We start from the raw sequence: 22,519 nt of genomic DNA, 5'->3' as shown, positions 1-22,519 counted from the left end.
TCACTTTTGACAATTTTCCAAAAACCTATAATTACATGAACTAATTTCTAGGGTTCTTCGTAGGACCTAAAAAGGAACCCATAGAGTTGTGGAACAACAATAGAAGCTACTGTGATGAGAAGCCCGGACACCGCAACAAAGAGTAGCCCCCGCTCGCCGCAACTAGAGAAAGCCTGCACGCAGCACTGAAGACCCAACGCAGCCAAGATAAAAATAAATAAATAAATAAAAATAAATTTATCTTTTAAAAAGTGATACTCAGGTTTGAGGCATGAGAAATTTGATGAGGAGAAATTAGCTCATGTTTGCAGAACTTTTAAAATATCAAACTCAGTCTCTAAGATTTTAGCATTCTATACAACATCGGTTACTTATTAGTGGTTTGGGAAGGCCAATTTAAAAGTTTCTCATCTTACTGTATTGAAATTCACGGCCCTAATGTTCTCCACGTTGACTATATGAATGATGAAGAAAAGTCAATCATGTATTTCATTTCCAACTGGACAGAAAACAATATTTTGAAAAGTGTTTGGCCTACTGACTTTTGATTTCTTCTAAGGCAAATGGATAGGTAATTTTTATTCCCTGATTAGGAGAAAAATGGGGGAAGAGGGCAGGGTTAAGAATTAAGATTTCAAGAGCATGAGAGGTAGATGGCCAACCATAGTTCCTAAGGTTCGGTGCCTGTAACTGTTGCCGCTGCTTAAGCGTGCCAAAGCAGTGGTACGGCTGCTGCGCTCGTGTTTGCTACCACTAGAAACATTCTTGCCAGTAGTGGCGGCAGCGGGACTCAATTACTCCCTTTTTTCACTCTCTCCAGAAGCTCCAGATGGCGTCTTCCATGGGCAACATGGCCGACAGCACAGAACCAACGAAACGTATGCTTTCCTTCCAAGGGTTAGCTGAGCTGGCACATCGAGAATATCAGGCAGGAGATTTTGAGACAGCTGAGAGACACTGCATGCAGCTCTGGAGACAAGAGCCAGGCAATACTGGTGTACTTTTATTACTTTCATCTATACACTTCCAGTGTCGAAGGCTGGACAGATCTGCCCACTTTAGTACTCTGGCAATTAAACAGAACCCTCTTCTGGCAGAAGCCTATTCGAATTTGGGGAATGTGTACAAGGAAAGAGGGCAGTTGCAGGAAGCAACTGAGCATTACCGGCATGCATTGCGTCTCAAACCAGATTTCATCGATGGTTATATTAACCTGGCAGCCGCTTTGGTAGCAGCAGGCGACATGGAAGGAGCAGTACAAGCTTACGTCTCTGCTCTTCAGTACAATCCTTCTTTGTACTGTGTTCGCAGTGACCTGGGGAACCTGCTCAAAGCCCTGGGTGGCTTAGAAGAAGCCAAGGCATGTTATTTGAAAGCAATTGAGATGCAACCGAACTTTGCAGTAGCTTGGAGTAATCTTGGCTGTGTTTTCAATGCACAAGGGGAGATTTGGCTTGCAATTCATCACTTTGAAAAGGCTGTCACCCTTGACCCCAATTTTCTGGATGCTTATATCAATTTAGGAAATGTCTTCAATGAGGCACGGATTTTTGACAGAGCTGTGGCAGCTTACCTTCGTGCCCTAAGCTTGAGTCCAAATCATGCAGTGGTACATGGCAACCTGGCTTGTGTATACTATGAGCAAGGCCTGATGGATCTGGCAATAGACACCTACAGGCGAGCTATTGAATTGCAACCACATTTCCCTGATGCTTACTGCAACTTAGCCAACGCTCTCAAAGAGAAGGGCAGTGTTGCTGAAGCAGAAGATTGTTATCGTACAGCTCTCCGGCTGTGTCCCCGCCATGCAGACTCTCTGAATAACCTAGCCAATATCAAAGGAGAACAGGGAAACAGTGAAGACGCGGTTCACTTGTATCGTAAAGCATTAGAGCTCTGCCCAGACTTTGCTGATGCCCATTCAAATTTAGCAAGTGTATTGAAGCAGCAGGGAAAACTGCACGAAGCTCTGATGCATTATAAGGAGGCTATTCGAATCAGTCCTACCTTTGCTGATGCGTACTGTAATATGGGAAACACTCTATGGGAGATGCAGGATGTTCAGGGAGCCTTAGAGTGTTATACTCGTGCCGTGCAGATCAACCCTGCATTTGCGGATGCCCACAGCAATCTGGCTTCCATTCACCAGGATTCAGGGAATATTCCAGAAGCAATTGCTTCTTATCGCACTGTTCTGAAGCTTCAACCTGATTTTCCTGACGCTTATTGTAATTTGGCTCATTGCCTGCAGGTTGTCTGTGATTGGACAGACTATGATGAGCGAATGAAGAAGTTGGTCAGCATTGTGGCTGACCAGTTGGAGAAGAATAGGTTGCCTTCTGTGCAGCCTCATCATAGTATGCTCTATCCTCTTCCTCATGGCTTCAGGAAGGCTATTGCTGAGAGGCATGGGAACCTCTGCTTGGCTAATATAAGTGCCCTTCATAAACCACCGTATGAACATATAACAGACTTGAAGCTCAGTGATGGTCGACTGCGTGTAGGATACGTGAGTTCTGACTTTGGGAACCATCCTACTTCTCACCTTATGCAGTCTATTCCAGGCATGCACAGTCCTGATAAATTTGAGATATTCTGTTATGCCCTGAGCCCACATGATGGCACAAACTTCCGAGTGAAGGTGATGGCAGAAGCCAATCATTTCACTGATCTTTCTCAGATTCCATGCAATGGGAAAGCAGCTGATCGCATCCATCAAGATGGTATACACATCCTTCTAAATATGAATGGTTATACCAGGGGTGCTCGAAATGAACTCTTTGCTCTCAGGCCAGCTCCTATTCAGGCAATGTGGCTGGGGTACCCTGGGACTAGTGGCGTGCTTTTCATGGATTATATCATCACTGATCAGGAAACGTCACCTGCTGAAGTTGCTGAGCAGTATTCTGAGAAACTGGCTTATATGCCCCATACGTTCTTTATTGGTGATCATGCTAATATGTTCCCTCACCTGAAGAAAAAAGCCGTCATCGATTTTAAGTCCAATGGGCACATTTATGACAATCGGATTGTGCTGAATGGCATCGACCTCCAAGCATTTCTTGATAGTCTATCAGATGTGCAAATAGTCAAGATGAAATGTCCTGATGGAGAAGACAACGCAGACAGCAGTAATACAGCTCTTAATATGCCTGTCATTCCTATGAATACTGTTGCAGAAGCAGTTATTGAAATGATTAACAGAGGACAAATTCAGATTACAATGAATGGATTCAGTATTAGCAATGGCCTGGCAACTACCCTGATCAACAATAAGGCTGCCACTGGAGAGGAGGTTCCCCGTACCATTATTGTAACCACACGTTCTCAGTACGGGTTACCGGAAGATGCCATTGTGTACTGTAACTTTAATCAGTTATACAAAATTGACCCATCTACTTTGCAGATGTGGGCAAATATTCTGAAGCGTGTTCCCAATAGTGTACTGTGGCTGTTGCGTTTTCCAGCAGCAGGAGAAGCTAATATTCAACAGTACGCACAAAATATGGGCCTTCCCCCAAACCGTATCATTTTTTCCCCTGTTGCTCCTAAAGAGGAACATGTTCGGAGAGGCCAGCTGGCTGATGTCTGCTTGGACACTCCACTCTGTAATGGCCACACCACAGGGATGGATGTCCTTTGGGCAGGGACCCCCATGGTGACTATGCCAGGAGAGACTCTTGCTTCCCGAGTTGCAGGTTCCCAGCTCACTTGTTTAGGCTGTCTTGAGCTGATTGCTAAAAATCGGCAAGAATATGAAGAGATAGCTGTGAAACTGGGAACTGATCTCGAATACCTGAAGAAAATTCGTGGCAAAGTCTGGAAGCAGAGAACATCTAGCCCTCTGTTCAACACCAAACAATATACAATGGAACTAGAGCGGCTCTACCTACAGATGTGGGAGCATTATGCAGCCGGCAACAAACCTGATCACATGATTAAGCCGGTTGAAGTCACTGAGTCGGCCTAAATAATGACTGTGTGCCCAGGAGAATTACCCCTGTAGCTGAGCCTCAACCTTCTGGGGGAAAGGGAACTACTTTTTCAATATCATGGTGCAGATGGGTGACAGACAATGATAAGAAATAGCACAGCCAGACTTGCTTCCTGCATGGTCACGATAGGGAGAAACCCAAGAGATGCGAAACTGCTGTTCCACAAGGAGTCTCCATCGAATTTTGCAGCAGCCAGGTGTCTGGAAGGTCTGGAAGGTGAGTCTGGAAGGTAAGTCTGGAAGGTCTGATCTCCCTTGGTCTTCCAGGGGATGGATGGTTAATGTGGAAGGGAGATAGAGATTGCCCGGCCGTTTTGTGATTATCACGGATTGATTGAGTCTTCTGAATTAATTTTTTTCTTTATATTTTGGGTATTGGAGCTTTTAAAAATGTTTGGTTTCAGGTATTTTTATTCATGTGAAGTGTATATGATTCTCTTGAGATAAGGTTTTAAGCTAAAATATTCCTTGTTTTAGTTTCTGAACTCTACCGATAAATGGGGACTTTGCTGGTGTAGTCTTTTTATAGGTTTTATAAACCACTTGAGCCTCTATCAGTCACTTTAGTGTCTGACATAACGTTTGGAACTCTCAGTGCTTTGTTGGTCTGTAGATGATGGCTTCAATTCTTTTTCTGGTCCGTTTCCTTCTTCCCTTCCCCCCACTTTAAAAATTCTCCTGTAACTTGGCTAACAAAATACCAAGTGTGATTCAAAACCTCCCAGAGTGTTTCTCTTCAACACATCATCTGGTGCCAAATGAAGATTGTTAGGAGTGCTTATTAATTATGAAGGGCACAGTTGTGGTACTGTCACTGACGATAATAATAATGGATTTTTGGCCTAGAGTTTTGACCTATTTCACCAGTGTTTTACCATTGACTGCCCCTCTATGCTGCTTCCAAAAGTGAGAGTGTGTGATAAGATTTTTACTTTCATTTCTAAAGTTTGTTTTTTTTAGGTGAGTCCTGTTTTTCCTTTTTCTTTCAGCAGAAATGAAATCCCAGGTAAGTATAAGTATTCAAATATTTGATCAGTAAGTCACAGTTATCTCCAGTACATTAAATAACTTTCATCAAAAAACATGTTATAGGTGAAAAGCTCTGAAGGACCAGCTATGTATATGATAATTATGTTTCAGGCCTTCTAGGGTATTATATATAATAACTTGTCTTCTGGTCGTGGTCTTGAAGTCTTTATGGATTCAGCCTCAGTAGTAGCGAACTGCACTGCTACTTGGTTTGGAGTACAAATTAGACTTTAGCCCTCCTGGAGGTTGAGTTTTTGGTATTGAAAACCATAGGAATGAAATTATTGTATTTCATCAAAGGATCGAGGGCTTGAGGCTTAAACAAGCCAACATATGTGTGGGAAGCAGTCAGCCTTGAGAGCAGGCTACGGACATGCCAGGCATGCCGCCGCTGCTCGAAGGGACTGTCCCTACTTGTTCCCCTCCTTGTTCCATTCCACGGGAGATAAATCACCAGGGCCCAGAAATCAGAAAGAATGTAAAATGAGACAAGCCAATCTGTCTCCACCCTGCACGTGCAGGTTATTTTGGATGATTCTGGGTTTATGGGTTTTCTCCCAGGGAAGTTATCCTTGAGCCGAGACAGTCATTAGATGATGTAAACCACCGTCTGGCAACCTTCCCTTTTCTAGTCGATATAATCTGCAACTGTAGCATAATAAAACTTGCCTTGCAACCGTCAGTTGTCTTGGTCCTTCTGACCCCATTTGTCGGTGCTACTTCAGTTCCTTACCCCGTCCCTTCTGACCCTGGGCGGTGAAATCCTCTTTCTGAGGCTGGTCCGTGGCAAGTGGCGCCTGAACAGGGACCTGAAGCGTGAAGCCAATGAAAAGAAAAAGAAAGTGCAGGTAAGAGAACCCTTATGCAAAATATGTGTGGACACGAGTAAAAGTGAAACTAACAGAGGCATAAGGCAACAGTCAGAAGTAAAATAAGATGGGGCAAAAGGGCTCAAAGGAGCGTGAATTATTTGCTCCGGTTTTACTTTCGATGCTTAAAGCTCGGGGTAATAAAGTTTCTACCTCACAGTTGACTGAATTTTTGCAGCATATCCATGATGTATCTCCCTGGTTTCCTGATGGCGGCTCTGTGACATAGAAATCTGGCAGAAAGTTGGAGAAGATTTTAAAAATTATTATGAGTCTCGAGGGCCTACTCATACTGCCGTTGTTACATTTAGTTTGTGGAATCTGATAAAAATATGTTTAGGTTCTTCTCATGATAGTGTTGATTTGAATGTAAAGTCAGAAAAACATAAGCCTCTGACAGAAGAAACGACTGTATTATCAGCTACTGTGTCGCCACTTCCTAAACCAAAAGAGCTAATAAATTTAAATATTTCAGATGAAGAGGAACATTTTGACTTAACAGATGAGGCTTTTAAACATAAAAGAGAGAAGTATCCTGAAGATGATTTTCTAATGGCTATAATAGATAAGTCAGTGAAAAAGCTGCAAATTAGTAAGGACTGTCTTCCTCAAAATTCTCCATCTGTAAAACTGCTCAGTCCCTTGCAACGTGCTGTACAAGCAGCAATAAAACGAGGAGAAGATCCTATTTTCTGTTGTCCTGTCACGGAAAGACCTGATCCTAATAATCCTCAACAGGCTATTAGGGAGCATCAGGCTCTTCCTTTTAAAGTTTTGAAAGATTTAAAATCTGCTTGTGCTCAATATGGGCCCACTGCTCCTTTTACTACTGCTATGGTTGACACTATTACAGGAGAAGCTCTTCCCCCTGCTGATTGGCAGTCTATTGCACGAGCTTGTTTAAATGGTGGAGATTATTTAATATGGAAGTTTGATTTTTATGAACGGGCTGCTGAACAAGCAGAAAAGAATGCTACCCATGATATTCCAGTTGATTATCATATGCTGATTGGGGAAGGACCATATATTTCTTTACAAGTTCGATTAACTTATCCCTTTGTTGCTTATCCTCAAATAAATCATTTGGCATTACAAGCCTGGAGGAAATTATCTTCTACACACAAAACTGAGGATCTTTCAAAAATTAGACAGGGACCTGATGAACCATATGCTGATTTTGTAGATAGATTGTTACAGCCGGTGGGGAGACTCATTGTGGATGGACTCACTGGTACAATTGTAGTTAAGCAACTTGCTTTTGAAAATGCTAATAATGCATGTCAGGCTGCGATTCGACCTTGGAGAAAACGGGGAACATTGGAGGATTATATTCGCCTTTGTGCAGACATTGGGCCTGCTTATATACAGGGTGCTGCTATGGCTGCAGCATCAACTAAAGTGGGGTTTAAAAACAATCCAAAGAGAACAAAGACTAGTTTTAAATGCGGAAAGGCAGGTCATTTTGCTGGAGAATGTAGATCTTTTCACTGTAACCCTGGTCCTTCCTTCCCTACTCAAAACCCTCCAGATGGTCAGAAAATCCCTGGTTTATGCCCTAAATGCAATAGGGGAAAACGTTGGGCACGCGATTGTTGGTCGCTCAGTGGCCCACAAGGATGGAACACCACTGTCGGGAAACTCCTCCCGGGGCCTTCCCCGGCCCCAACAGATAATAGGGGCAATGTCTGTGTATCCTCCTCAAACTATCAATCAGACATTAACCAAAAACAAAAACATACAATATCTTTGCTCTCCAGAGAAACAGCAGGAAGCGCAGGACTGGACCACAGTACCTCCGCCCGCTATGTATTAACTCCTGAAATGGGTCCTCAGGCCTTCTCTACGGGCATCTATGGACCTTTACCCAAGGGTTTGATGGGACTACTATTGGGAAGAAGTAGTGTCACCATGAAGGGTTTAACTATTATGCCAGGAGTCATAGATTGTGACTACGAAGGAGAAATAAAAATCATGGCACAAACTATTAAAAATATAATAATGATTTCTCCTGGGGATAAAATTGCACAATTGCTACTTTTGCCCTTTGTACCTCATGGACAAATTTTACAACATCAAAAGAGAGACACAAAGGCTTTTGGATCATCTAATGCTGCCTACTGGATTCAGAAGATAGGGAAAGAACATCCAGAAAGGAAATGAACCATTAATGGAAAGGTTTTTTCAGGTTTGTTAGACACTGGAGCTGATGTCTCTGTTATGACACAGATTCACTGGCATAAACATTGGCCCGTTAGTCCTACTATTACAGAACTTCAAGGAATAGGACAGAGTTCTTCTCCTATGCAAAGTAGTCAGTTATTATGGCAAGATAGTGAGGGCCATTCAGGATACTTCCAGCCTTATGTTTTGCCTAGGCTGCCTTTAAACCTCTGGGGCCGAGATATATTAAAAGAAATGGGAGTATTACTTTATAGTCCAAATTCTCAAGTCTCTAATATGATGTTGGATCAAGGATTTCTTCCCACAAAAGGGCTGGGAACAAATCAACAAGGACCTGTCTATCCTATTGATGTGAAAATAAAATATGATAGACAAGGTTTGTGTTTTTCTTAGGGGCCTTGGATTCTCCTCCACTCACTGCCGATCCAATTACTTGGCTGAGTGATGACCCTGTATGGGTGGACCAATGGCCCCTCACAAAGGAGAAATTAGAAGCTGCAGAACAATTAGTACTGAAACAATTAGGGCATTTAGAAATTTCCAATAGTCCTTGGAATACTCCTATTTTTATTACCAAGAAAAAATCTGGAAAATATAGGTTATTACCGGATCTAAGAGCTGTTAATAAAACTATGCTAATAATGGGAGCTCTTCAAGCAGGCCTACCCTCTCCAACAGCCATACCACACGATTATCATCTTTTAGTTATAGATTTAAAAGATTGTTTTTTTCACTATTCCTTTGTTTCCTGAAGATAGAAAACATTTTGCTTTTAGCTTGCCTTCCTTAAATTTTAAGGAGCCCATGAGGAGCTTTCAATGGAAAGTATTGCCTCAGGGCATGGCAAATAGTCCTACATTATGCCAAAACTATGTGGCTCAGGCCTTAACTCCTGTGAGAAAAAGGTTTCCAACGTTATATCTCATACATTATATGGATGATATACTTTTAGCCACTGATAATATTTCTTTATTAGAGACTGCTTTTCAATTTTTACAACAATCCTTACAATCATTTGGCTTGGTCATTGCCTCAGAAAAAATTCAAAGACAATCTCCATTTTTCTATTTGGGAAAATATATTGATAACACTACCATTAGGCCTCAGAAACTGCAAATTCGAGTTGATAATTTAAAAACATTAAAGGATTTTCAAAAATTACTTGGAGACATTAATTGGCCAAGGCCTTCCTTAAAACTTACTACTGCTCAATTAGAGCCTTTGTTTGATATTCTTAAAGGTGACTCAGCTCCTTCTACTTCACGCTCTATGACTCCAGAAGCACTTCAAGCTTTACAAGTAGTTAATAGAGCTATCAGCTCTGCACAGTTAACTCGAATGCATACTCACCTGCCAATTTCTTTAATTGCTTGTCCAACACCTCATGTGCCTACTGCCATCTTATGGCAAACTGTTGGCATTATTGAATGGATTCATATGAAAACTACATCCTCTAAGGTTATTAACCCTTATTTTGAACTTAGTAGTAAGCTAATAATGCAAGGTAGAACTAGATGCTTACAACTTCTGGGTATAGAACCTTCTCAAATTATTATCCCTTATTCAGTTAGTCAACAAAATTGGCTTTTTCAACATAGTAATGAATGGGGTCTTGCTCTTGCAGGATTTTCAGGTGCCTTGGAATGCCATTACCCTGCTGATAAATTGATCCAATTTGACAAAGTTAACTGTTATATCTTTCCTTCTATAATTAGGCAACAGCCTATTCCTCATGTACCTTTGGTTTTTACAGACGGTTCTTCTTCAGGAGGGGCTACTGTAATCACTGACGACGGAACAAAACTCATTAAACAAACTTCCTTGACTTCAGCTCAACGTGTTGAACTGTATGCTGTCATGATGGCTTTTAAACATTTGCCTTCTATATCTTTTAATTTGTTTTCTGATAGTAAATATCTTATCAGCTTATTATTTCTTCTGGAGACTGTGACCAGAGGACATACTAATGACCCTGAATTATCATCCTCTTTTCGTTTGCTTCAACAGCTTATTCGTTCCCACGATGGCCGTGTTGCAGCTCTGCATATCCGTGCTCATTCTAACTTGCCTGGTCCATTGTCTAAACTTAATGTGACTGCAGATGTTTTAACTCGATCTAAACGTGATCTTTATCCTGTGCGTTTTCCTCCCAAAAATAAAGTTAAAGTTACTCTTCCTCCTCAATCTCTTTTCCCTAAAGCAGGACATATCCCAAATTACCGTCCTCCTCCTTTCCGTTCGTCATGCTGTCAAGAATGGCTAAGGTATTGCATTCATTATCTTCATACTGTTGATACTCATGGTCCATGTCCTGGACACCCTCATATTATGGTAAGTTATGATCAAACTGCTTCACAAGCAGCACAGCAGTCGCATGCTTTACACCATCAGTTGGCGGCTACGTTACGCAAAGAATTTTCCCTTACTCGTGAAGCCACCCGACAAATTGTTAAGCAATGCCCACAGTGCTTACCTCACCTTCCTGTTCCACATTATGGTGTTAATCCTCGTGGATTATTACCTAGTTATTTATGGCAAATGGATGTTACTCATATCCCGTCTTTTGGGAAATTACAATTTGTTCATGTCACTATTGATACTTATTCTGGTTTCCTCTGTGCTACAGCACAGACCCGAGAAGCTACTAAACATGTTATCACTCATTTATTACACTGTTTTGCTTTTGTGAACCTTCATTTTACAGGAACCAACATTACTCTTACAGGCCCGGCTACCAGCCGACGAGAGGATCTTAAGGATACCATCATTTGGTATAAAAATGGGCAAGCTATTAATATTAGAGGTCGAATCTCATATGCCTCGCCACTTTGGGATTCCGCTATTACTATAGCCAAGGTTCCAGGTGAAGATTCAGGAAATTATTTCTGTATGAAGCATTTACTTGGAGGACAAGGGATACTTATAGTTGGACATAAGGTTACTATTCTTAACAGAAAATCAAAACCTCAATTTCCTCCTTTTATGACCATTAACTTTGCTGGATCCAATTTTGAATGTTGCAATGCATCTTGGAATAATAACCAAATATGGTGTACTACAGATCATACCAAGGGGTCAATTCTTCTCTCTTCTATTCCCATCATAGATAGGTTTATCACATTTCAAAAGAACTGGGATATATGGAAACTAGCTCTAACTTATTCCAATACACCTGTTATAACTTGTGTTGCTCCTCCATATACACTTTTGATTGGTTCTATTAACATTGGTAATTCTTCCAAAGGAGGATATAATATTAGCTGTGTTCATTGTATTTTTAGCAGTTGTATGTTCCCTTCTGCAGGAACACAATCTGTGCTTATACTAAGGCAACCCATATATGTTATGGTGCCTGTACATCTGAGAGAACCTTGGTATGAAGATACTGGAGTACAGGCATGGGTGGAACTCTCTAAAGCCTTGCAGAGAAGGAGACGCTTTATTGGGTGGCTAATAGTAAGTTTACTTGCCTTGGCTGCTCTGTCTGCTACCGCGGCTACTGCCCGTCTTGCTCTTTCACAGAGTATTAATCATGCTCACTTTGCTAATCAATTATCTCAAAATACCAGTCTTGCTTAATCTTTACAAAGTCACATAGATTTACAGATTAATAACAAGTTAGATGAATTTAAAAACGCAATTTTGAGGATTGGAGATCAGATGGCAGCATTAAAATTGAGGATGCGTTTAGCTTGTCATGCAAAGTATACGTGGATTTGTGTTATTCCTTACAAGTACAATGACTGTATTTGGGAATGGGAAAAAGTAAAAATGCATCTGCTGAGTGTTTGGTCAGATAATAATATTAGTCTTGATCTTAAGAAATTAAATGCTGAAATTCAGGATATACAACATGCACATCTTGATGATATTTCACCAGAAGATGTAATTCAAACTTTACTGGATCATTTAAAGTGGTTAAACCCTTAGTCGTGGATTACTAGAGGGTTGTCAGGAGTTATTACCCTGGCCATAATTTGCCTATTATTGATAATAATCTTCTCATGTCTGTTTCGTATCCTCATGCTTCAGTATACTACTCTCGGCACTAAGCTTCATGGAATTATTTTGCAGCAAAAATTAAAAAATAAAGAAGGGGGACCTGTGGGAAGCAATCAGCCTTGAGAGCAGGCTACAGACATGCCAGGCATGCCGCTGCTGCTCGAAGGGACTGTCCCTACTTGTTCCCCTCCTTGTTCCATTCCACGGGAGATAAATCACCAGGGTCCAGAAATCAGAAAGTATGTAAAATGAGACAAGCCAATCTGTCTCCACCCTGCACGTGCAGGTTATTTTGGATGATTCTGGGTTTATGGGTTTTCTGCCAGGGAAGTTAACCTTGAGCCGAGACAGTCATTAGATAATGTAAACCACCGTCTGGCAACCTTCCCTTTTCTAGTCTATATAATCTGCAACTGTAGCATAATAAAACTTGCCTTGCAACCGTCAGTTGTCTTGGTCCTTCTGACCCCATTCGTCGGTGCTACTTCAGTTCCTTACCCCGTCCCTTCTGACCCTGGGCGGTGAAATCCTCTTTCTGAGGCTGGTCCGTGGCACATATGAATATGTTTTTGTCTTGCTGTACTGCACATATGCTGTCTAGTAACAGATATTTTGTCTGCTATTAGTGTTTTAGATTATGTCTTTCCAAAGCGCTGAGGCAGTGCACCTATTTTGATGTTGCAGCTGATGCCTGAACGTATCCTAGCTGACAAATTATTGATTAATAAAAACATGAATTTCTGAAAGATTTGTACTGTTAACCAAAATCTGAGCAAGGAGTCTCAAATGTAATTCTTAGCCAGAATTACATGTTAATGAACCATTTAACAGTGTAAATCAAGGAACATCAATGTAGGGATTTCTTTTCATTTATTTCTTACCTGCTTGAAATATCAGTTAAAGGTTGCCAGCTTGGTTGCAGATGAACAGACATTTGAAGTTCCCTGAACTACGTAATGTGGAATAGGATAGTAGACTTCCAACGCCCTCAAGGCTGTGACCTTGCAGCCATTTTACATAGCACATCATCCTCCTATAGGGATGAACCTTTCCCTGGCCCAAAAAGTAGCCACTCCGTTGAAGCTTTGCTTATTGTAACAGGCTTTTGTTTCCAGGTTACATGTCTGTGGAAGACTTAATTCTGAATAGAGATATAGATATTACTGGAAACTAATTGTTTTTGCTATTATACTCTGCTTTATCAAAAAAGTAAAACATTTAAATTGTGCTACAAAAATTCAGATGTCTTACAATCTTTAAACAATAAATGAATGAATTGCCCTTAAAAAAAAGAATTAAGCAGTTAGTTAAGCTGTTGGTCCCACATCAGACAAATTATCCTTATACCTCCTGTCAATATTGTTAACAGAGACTGTTATTTTATTAATCCTTATGATCCCATGATTCTTTCTTTCATGTTTCGGGGCACAGCAGGTGAGAGAGTGGGTTTGTTAAGCTGGGTGGGTTTATCCTTCTTTTATGCGTTCATTCAATTTTCTGTTCATTTACTTATTGTATACATATGGCAATAGAAGCTGCTAAGGCAATCATTGCTATTCTGCAAAACAACAAGGCACAGAAGCAGATGTCTTATTTCCGAGATTTCTCCCCCCAGGATTATTATGATTAAAGATCCTTTCCCCCCACTCCCTGGAGAGGACAAGGGGCTGCTCGCTGGAGGATTTTTAATGACTTGGGGAAAGGCTCAAATATCCCCCCATTATGGTAATCCACCCCAGGGGCAAACCACACAAGAATATTATGAATTTATTTTATTTTTCTATCCTTGCAAAGGTAATACTCAGCTCATTAGAATATGAAAACTATACTGTCAAATTTCAGAATTACATGGATGAAGAAAATCACCAAAGTGGCATCATATCATGTGTGTTATAGCTGTATTTACTATATTGACTATATTAAATATGTTGTGTTATCAATGTATTGTATAACTATATATTGAAAAGGCAAAATGCTGTAACGTATTTCAGAGAAAATAATTATGTTGGCCAACCCCAAATTGTACATTGTAGACGGGTCCTAGGAAAAGAAGATTCAATTCATAGTGAACAAGAGGTTAGCTTCTGTTTTCAGCCATGTGCTATTTCAAGAATTAAACATCATGAATAATACAGGATATAAGAGGAATAGTCTAAAGATGGAAAAGCACATTTTGATTAGGAAAGAGAATTTAAGTCTTTTTTTTTTTAAGGAAAACTGCCTTATTACTATGAGATAAGAAAATTGTTTCCTTCTTTTCTTCCTTGCTTTCTTCTTCTTTTTTTTAACCTTTTTAATTTTGGATATTTGACCTCTAAGCTGAGATGACTGAAAATGCCTCCTCTGGGCATCAACCTTTTTGAAAGACTTTTTCCCCCTCCCTGAGGGCTATTTGTCTCTTGGAGGCTTTGTCTACATTACTCCTCAAGAGGCAAGCATTTGTCCTTGCACTAAATGCTGACATCTCCTGATAAGAGGGAAGCTGCAGAGTAGAAGAATTGAAGGTCAGTATGTTGATATTGGTCTCAAGCGCATTGATGTACATTTGTGTATTGGGGAAGGGGAGTGAAGCTTGAGAGTGGGCCAGTGGGGAGGGGTAAATATTTTGTGATGCTGTCTACCTATGGGCTTATAAAGTTTATGGCTGCATTAGGAGGACAAGCATTACCATTAGCATGAAAAGTAGGGCAGACCTCAGTTGCAAAAGCTTCTAGCCATACACATAGGGCAATACGTAAATGATACACCTTATTGCATTCACCCATTCACCCTCCCCTGTTCACGCTAATTGGAAATTTCCATCCATTTCAGAGAAGTAACACAACTATCAATCATTTTCCCTGGCACGAATCTTCCAGGAGAAAGAAAATGGAATACACCTAGCGACAGAGCTCACGCACTAGTAGTCCATGTGTCTTAGATTTAATATCTGATGACTAGCTGCATTGAAGCCAAGAGGTGGTTCACAAAGTTGCTGCACATTAGAATCACCTGGGGAACTCTGAGACCTTCCCGTGCCCAGGCTCCTCCCTAGACCTACTGAATCAAAATCTCTGGGGCTGGGACCCAGACACCAATGTTTTTCTTCAAAGCTCTTTAGGTAATTCAAACGAGCAGCAAAGCTTGAGAACCAGCCCAATAATGGGAACAAACTTATTTCACACAGATAAAGTGGGGCAATTCATATGTTAAAAGAACGTGAATATATGTATATATTTCTTTTTTTCGCTTTATTCTGTTTGTATTTCAAATAGGCTTTTTTTTTTCCTTCTGCAAAAAACATTATTGTTTCCATTTGGTCCAAGGCTTGGGAGAGGGCTCCAGGGCGGTTACAAAGCTGCCTAGTGGCTGCAGAGCGGGGCTTCAGGCAGAAGCTCTGACGCCAGAGGGTCTCCTCAGACGCGGCTGGACTTCAGAGACTCCTGTTTGGCTCGAGGGTGAGCCTTTCAAAGAGATACTCGCCCAGCACAGCCTGCAGACCAGCCAGCCTGCGGAGGTTGGTCAGGTGGTCTCCCATCTTCTGGATGAGTTTTACCTGCTCCTCCAGGAAGCGGCTCTCCAGGAAATCACAGAACTGGGAGTCTGCACGGGCAGGACCCAGGGCGCGCAGATCCGTTAGTGCCTGGTTCAGATTCTTCTCCCTAAGAATGGCGGCTTCCACAGCATCCTGGGTTTTACCCCACTCATCCTGAGAAGGCTTCTGCGCATCCTGGAAGAGGGCGCGGCCGCAGCACTGGTTTTGCATTTTCAAGAGGCGCTGGGCGCCCTCACACTTCTCCTCAGCCAGTTGGCGAAAAATGTGGCCCATACTGTCCAGAGTCCCATTGTTGCTGTCGAAATAGATGCTCAGAGAGAGGTAAGTGTCCACAGATGCATGTTGAACAGGCGGTGGACGGCGGCCTCCACCTCGGTGGAATAATTCTGACGAACCTGTGAACTCGTGGTTGATCAGTGATAAGGAGCTAAGCTCAAAAACTGGTGTTGGCCTGTCCTGGAGGCTGAGGATAGCTGAGTGTCTGATTCCAAAGGTTGCGAAAGGAAGAAAGGTTGGAAGGTGGTCGGGGGCTGGAGCAAGGAGCGTCCCTGGGTCTGTTCATTCCAAACACTGTTGAAGCAAAAGACAGATCTGCAGGACTGCCGAACGCACTGCCTCAAATAGGCTTTGATATAAATGAACAAGAAGTCCAAGCAAGGACAAAACTTACCCTTCCTCCCACCAAAATAGCTGGTGATACTAGAATCTAGATCTGGGAAGGGATTCTTCCATTGCTTTCTTAACATTCCAAGCCACTAGAGCAGTGGTTCTCAAAGTATGGTCACCTTGTAACCAAGCAGTACCCTATGGGGCCTTCCTAGGACAGACCCATCCCCCATATCCTCTATTGTAGTTTCTCTCTGAAGTACTCAGATAATAGTATCTCAGGCATATTTCTTGAGTTTTCAGATGCTAAAAACCACCACCCAATGGAAGAAATGAACTCCTTGATGATCATGAGCACGTAGCCCTCAGACCTCCTGGCACCTAAGGATGGATAATGTTACCTGCCTTGTGGCCTCAACATCAGCCAATCAGAGGATTGTGCACGAGCTGATCACATGCCCTGGGATGTCCCTCCCTCACCTGGCCTTTAAAAATGCTTTGCTGAAATCCTTTGGAGATTTCAGGGGTTTTGGAACACGGACCACCCCTCTCCTTGCTCGATCCTGCAATAAACCTTTCTCTTCTCCAGACTCCAACCTTTAGGTTTGTTTGGCCTCACTGTGCTTCAGACACATGAACCTGCATTCAGTAACAACTTGACCAGCTTTACCAGCGTCCCCTGATAATGTGTCAGATATTCAAGTTTTAGGGCCCTATCCCAGCCCTATGGAATCAGCAACTCTAGTGGGGCTCAGTGATCTCTGTTATAACAGGCCCTCCATATGATTTTTATTCACCTTAAAGTTTGAAAATATCTGCATTGTCAGCTGGCCAAAGTGTCCACCAGCAGGTGAAGGGGAGTGATGCCTGGAAAAGATAGGGAGTAGCCAAGGCAAGTACAGCAGCATTTGCCGTGGTAGTAATGGAGAATGCCTTTTCTCCACTGGTTGGCACAGACTAGTATCTGGGAGCAGTGGCAGGGTTATTTAGGATGCTTTACAATTCAATGTAGTGACCGCTGTCCTGGTTTGCCAGGGACTTCCCCTGTGTGAACACTTAAAACCTCATCCTGGCAAACCCCTTAGCCCTGGATTTGAAAAACTTAGGGAATAACATGAAATTTAGGGGAAACATGATCTAGGATTTGGGCGAGTCACAAGTGCTAATTAAAGCTAAGCAAGTATGGTCAGCATCTAGCCTTCTTTACCCCTTTGTGGGAAGGTAAATCTGATTGGGTGAAAGGACTTATTGTTAAGAAATCTTTGTAGAAACATCCCCTTCTGCTTAGTCTGCTGGTTCTCAGTTCTGGCTAGACACTGGCATCGTCTGAGGAGATTTAAAGTTATTTTATTGGTCTAGGATGACCAACAGTCAGTGTGAGGGTTTTTAAAAAGTGCTTCAGATGATTCTAATATGCAGCCAAATTTAGGTGCCACTGCTTAAGCTTTTGAACCACTGCTACATATTTTCACCTCATCTTCCTATGAGAATATCCAACTGTAGTTGAGGTTTGTTTGTTTTTCTTTTTCTTTTTTTAACTCTCTTATTATAAGATTTACTGTCTTAAATAAGATTGAATGTACAGAAAATCCTGCTAGTCCATCTGGTACAGCTAGATACTTAGAATAATATCGTTAAGATATATACCATTTAAGTACTGTGACTGGCCTTTTTAAAATTAACATATGCATTGAATTAGTACAATCTCTTTTGAAGTTGTCATGTTGGGGAGCTATACCTGTAATCTGCTGCCATTGCTAAATATCTGGACAACTCTTATTAGGAATTGTTTTTAAAAATCTTTAGGGATTAAAACCAAGAGTGCTGTATTATTTGTACTGGGACCACAAAAACCTCACAAAGTTTCCCCACTGTACCTTCTACCCCCATCTCTAACCCTTGGCAACTTCTAATCTGTTCTCTATCTCCACAGTTTTGTTATTTTAAGAATAATACGTAAACATAATCATGAATTACTTAATCTTCGGAGATTGGCTTTTAAAAATTTTTTCTTCAGCATCATTCCCTTGAAGTTCATTTTAATTTTTGCATATATTAATAATTTGTTCCTTTTCGTTGCTCCGTAGTATTCTATCATAAGATTTTATCACAATTTGTTTCAACATTCATCCATTGAAAGACATTTGGGTAGTTGCCAGTTATTGGCTATGATAAATAAAACTGCTATGAACATTTATGTGTAAGTTTCTGTGGGAACTTAATTAAGTTTTTGTTTCTTTTGGATAAATGCTCAAGAGTACAAGTACTGCGTTGTAGGGTGAATCTACTTTTAGGATTAAAAGAGACTGTCAAGCTGTTTCTCAGAGTGGCTAAACCATTTTATTTTCCCACCAGTGACGTGATATAACTTTTCTACGTACTCGCCAGCATTTGATGTTGTCACTATAATTTTAGTTATTCTCTGATATCTCATTATGGTCTTAATTTGCATTTCCCTAATGCTAATGATGTTGAGCATCTTTTCATGTGCTTCTTTGCCATGTGTATATTCTCTTCCATGAAATGTCTGTTCCTGTCCTCTGCCTATTTTCTAGTTGGATTTTTTTAAGTTGTTTGGAGAGTTCTTTGTATATTATAGATACAAGTCATCTGTCTCATATGGGATTTTCAAATATGTTTTCCCACTGTGTAATCTGAGTTTTCATCCACTTAAAAGGATCTTCTATGAAGCATTTTTAACTCATTTTGATGAGATACAATTTATCAGTTTTTGCTTTTATTGATCATACTTTCGGTGTCAAGTCTAAGAATTATTCACCTAGTTCTAGATGCCAAAGATTTTCTATTTTTTTTCCTAAAAATGTCCTGCTTTTACATTTAAGATTATGATCCACTTTGATTTAATTTTTGTGTAAGGTGTGGAGGTTTAGGTTAAGGTTCATTTTTTGTTTGTTTTTGTCAAGGGATGTCCAACTGTTTCAGTACCATTTTTTGAAATGTCTATTCTTCCTTGATAGCTTTTGCACTGCTGTCAAAAACAGGTTAAATGTATTTATGTCAGTCTATTTCTGGGTTCTCTATTCCATTCCATTGATCTATGTATCTACCCTCCAAAATTACTGCAAAGTCTTGAAATTGGGTGGATTAATTCCTCCCATTTTAATCTTCCTTTACAAATTGTTTTAGCTATTCTTCAGCCTCTTCTTACCATACAAATCTTAGAAAAAGCTTGTCTATATCCGCAAAAACCTTGAGGGCATTTTAAGAGTAATTGTGTTAAGCCTCTTAACTTGGGGAGAATTGACATCTTTATTATGTTGTGTTTCCTAATCCATGAACAAGGTATGTCTCCCTATTTGTTTGGGACTTTAAAATTTTTCTTCATCAGCATTTTGTAATTTTCAGTATAGAGGTCCTATAAATGTCCTATTGGGCTTGTATTTAAGTATTTATTTAGGTCAGTTGTAAATGGCATCACATATTTTAATTTAAGCTTCTACACATTTGTTATTAATATATAATGTGATAAAATTGTGTTGATCTTGTACTCTAAAACATTTACAAACTAATATTATTTCTCAAGCTTTTTGTGGATTCCTTGGTATTTTCTCCATTTAGATTATCATGTCCTCTTCAGACACAGACAGTTTTACTTTTCCTTAGGCAATATAATAGGATATATTACTCTTCAACATTCAGTAGGATATATTCCTTCCTATTCAACATAGTAGGAATAGTCCTTTTATCCTTTAAATGAACTTTTTAAAAATTTAACTTTTAAATGTATGTATTTATTTATTTTTGCTTTATTTTCTTACTAGAACCTCCAGTAATACATTTAATAAAAGTGGTGAGAGCAGATATCTGTGCCTTGTTTCTGATCTTACAGAGAAAGCATTCAGTCTTTCACGGTTAAATATAATCTCGGTATAGGTTGTTTGTAGATCATCTTTATGAGTTTCAGTATGTTCCTTTTCTATTCCTAGTTTGCTTGGAGTTCTTTTTTCTTCTTTTTTTAAAATCATGAATGGGATTGGATTTTGTCAAGTGCTTTCTCTGCATTATTGGATAGGATCACATGACTTTTCCCTTTAATCTATTGGATATGGTGGATAACATTGTTTGATTTTAAAATATTTAACCAACTTTGCATAACTAGAATAAATGCCACTTGGTCATGGTATATTATTCTTTTTATATATTTCTGGATTTAATTTGCTAATATTTGGCAGAGGATTTTTACAGCCAATTTCATAAAAAATATTGGTCTGTAGTTTTCTTCTTTCTATCGTATCCCTGTCCGGTTTTGGTATCAAGGTAATACTGGCTTCATAAATTTAATTAGGAACTGTTCCTTCTACTTCTATTTCTTATCAAATCATGTAAAATTGGTGTTAATTCTTTATGTCTTGGGTAAAAGTGAAACATCTAAGCCTGAATATTCCTTTTGGGAGTTTTTAAATGAAAAAACAGTGTTTCTAATGGTTACAGGAAAACTGAGATTATCTATTTCATCTTGGCTGAGTTTTGGTAGTTTTGAGTGTAGAAGCATTGGCCCATTTCACCTACATTTTTCAATTTATAGTGTAGACTTGCTCATAACAACTTGTTCCTCATTAACCTGCAGGATATGCCATGGTATCCCTGGTTGCATTTCTGATATCTGTGATTTGTGCCATCCATCTTTTTATCTTTATCAGTCTTGCTAGATCTTTATTGATTAGATTGTTTATTTCCAAGAACCAGCCTTTTGTTTCATTGATTTTCCCCCCTATTTTCCTGTTTTCAGTTTCATGGATTTCTATTTCATCTTTATTATTTCCTTCTTTCTGCTTGTTTAGTGTTTTTTCCTCTTCCTTTTTTACTGTTGTAATATAGAAAATTAGATTATTGCTTTGAAACACTTTCTTTCCCAATTTAGTGCTATAGACTTCTCTTTCAGCATTGCTTTCACTTCATTCTGCAAACTTTGATCTGTTATATCTCCATTTCCTTTTATTCTATGCATTAAAAAATATTTCCTTGATGCTGTCTTTTTTACCCATGAGTTATTTGGAATTGTGATGTTTAGTTTTCACGTGATTGAAGATTTTCCTGTTGTCTTTCTGTTATTGATTTCTAGTCTGATTCCATTATGGCTAGAGAACATACTCTATGATTTTAATTCTTTTAAATCTGCTAACCTTTTTTATGAATATATAAATGAAAGAAATAAGAAAACCTCTGAGTCTTAGCATCCAACACTTAGGCACATTACAATTTAAATCTGCTAAGGTTCTTTTTATTGCCCAGTATATAGTATATGAGTGAATATTCCATGGACACTTGAATATGTATTCTGCTGTTACTGAGTGTGTTCTTTAAATGTCAGTTATATCCTATTGATTGATGATGTTTTCATTTCTTCCATATTCTTGCTGATTTTTCTCTCTGGTAGTTCTATAAATTGCTGTGCTGAAGTCTCAAATAATAATTGTGGATTTAAAATTTTCTCCTTTTACTACTTTTTTCAGTGTTTGCTTCATGTATTTTGAAGTTCTGTTGTTTGGTGCACACACATTTTGTATCATTGGGTCATCTAGGTGGATTATTCCTGTTATCTTTATGTAATGACCCTGTTTGCCCCTAATAATTTCCTTTGCTCTGAAGTCTACTTTATCTGATATTAATATAGCCATTCCTACTTTTTCTGATTAACGTTCACATGATATATCATTATCTTCCTTTTACTTTGAACTCCCTATATCATGATGTTTAAAGTAAACTTCTTATAGACAGTATATAGTTGGATCATGCTTGTGAATTTTTAATCTACTCTTCCAATCTCTGTCTTTGACTTGGTTATTTAGATCATTTACAGTTAATGTAATTATTGCTATGTTAAAGATTAGGTCTACCATTTTATTTTTTGTTTTGTCTTTTACCTTAGTTTCTCAATCCTGTGTTTCTCTTATTTTGCCTGGTGGGTTACTTAAACATTTTTTAATAAGTCCATTTTAATTTAATTTATTTATAATCATTTGTGTATACTGTTTGTATAGTTTTCTTAGTGGTTACTTTTGGCATCACAGTATACATATGTAACTTACCATAGCCTACTGGAATCAGTGTTTTATTACTTCAAGTGAAGTTTCAAAATTTTACTTCCATTTAGTCTCTTAATATTCCCCAGTTTTAAAGTATGATTTTCTGTAGTATTTCCTTTCTCTACATTGAGAACCACATCAGATGGTGTCATAATATTTGCTTTGACCATCAGATAGTATTTAAGAAACTCATGAGGCTAATGATAGTCTCTTATATTTACCCCATTTGTTTTCACCCATTCCATTGTTCCCCTTT

General features: G+C 39.6%; 1 protein-coding gene and 1 pseudogene across 2 annotated transcripts; one reads left to right on the top strand and one right to left on the bottom strand.

Annotated features, from left to right (window-relative positions):
- Positions 1–829: 829 nt before the first annotated feature.
- LOC308610404 (UDP-N-acetylglucosamine--peptide N-acetylglucosaminyltransferase 110 kDa subunit-like) lies at positions 830–3,970 on the top strand (the record flags this gene model as incomplete). Its single annotated transcript, XM_081259550.1, has 1 exon — positions 830–3,970. One exon carries the CDS (start codon positions 830–832, stop codon positions 3,968–3,970), a length of 3,141 nt encoding a protein of 1,046 aa, XP_081115676.1.
- Positions 3,971–15,487: 11,517 nt separating this feature from the next.
- Positions 15,488–16,005, bottom strand: LOC308610403 (ferritin light chain-like; annotated as a pseudogene). Its single transcript has one exon. The product of its transcript is annotated as a ferritin light chain-like (transcript).
- Between the last annotated feature and the right edge of the window lie 6,514 nt (positions 16,006–22,519).

The sequence above is a fragment of the Mesoplodon bidens genome, assembly GCF_964165515.1.
Source record: "Mesoplodon bidens genome assembly, contig: HAP1_SCAFFOLD_1328, whole genome shotgun sequence".
In the NCBI taxonomy this organism is placed as follows: Eukaryota; Metazoa; Chordata; class Mammalia; order Artiodactyla; family Ziphiidae; genus Mesoplodon; species Mesoplodon bidens.
This window is presented reverse-complemented; position numbering and strand designations above follow the sequence as displayed.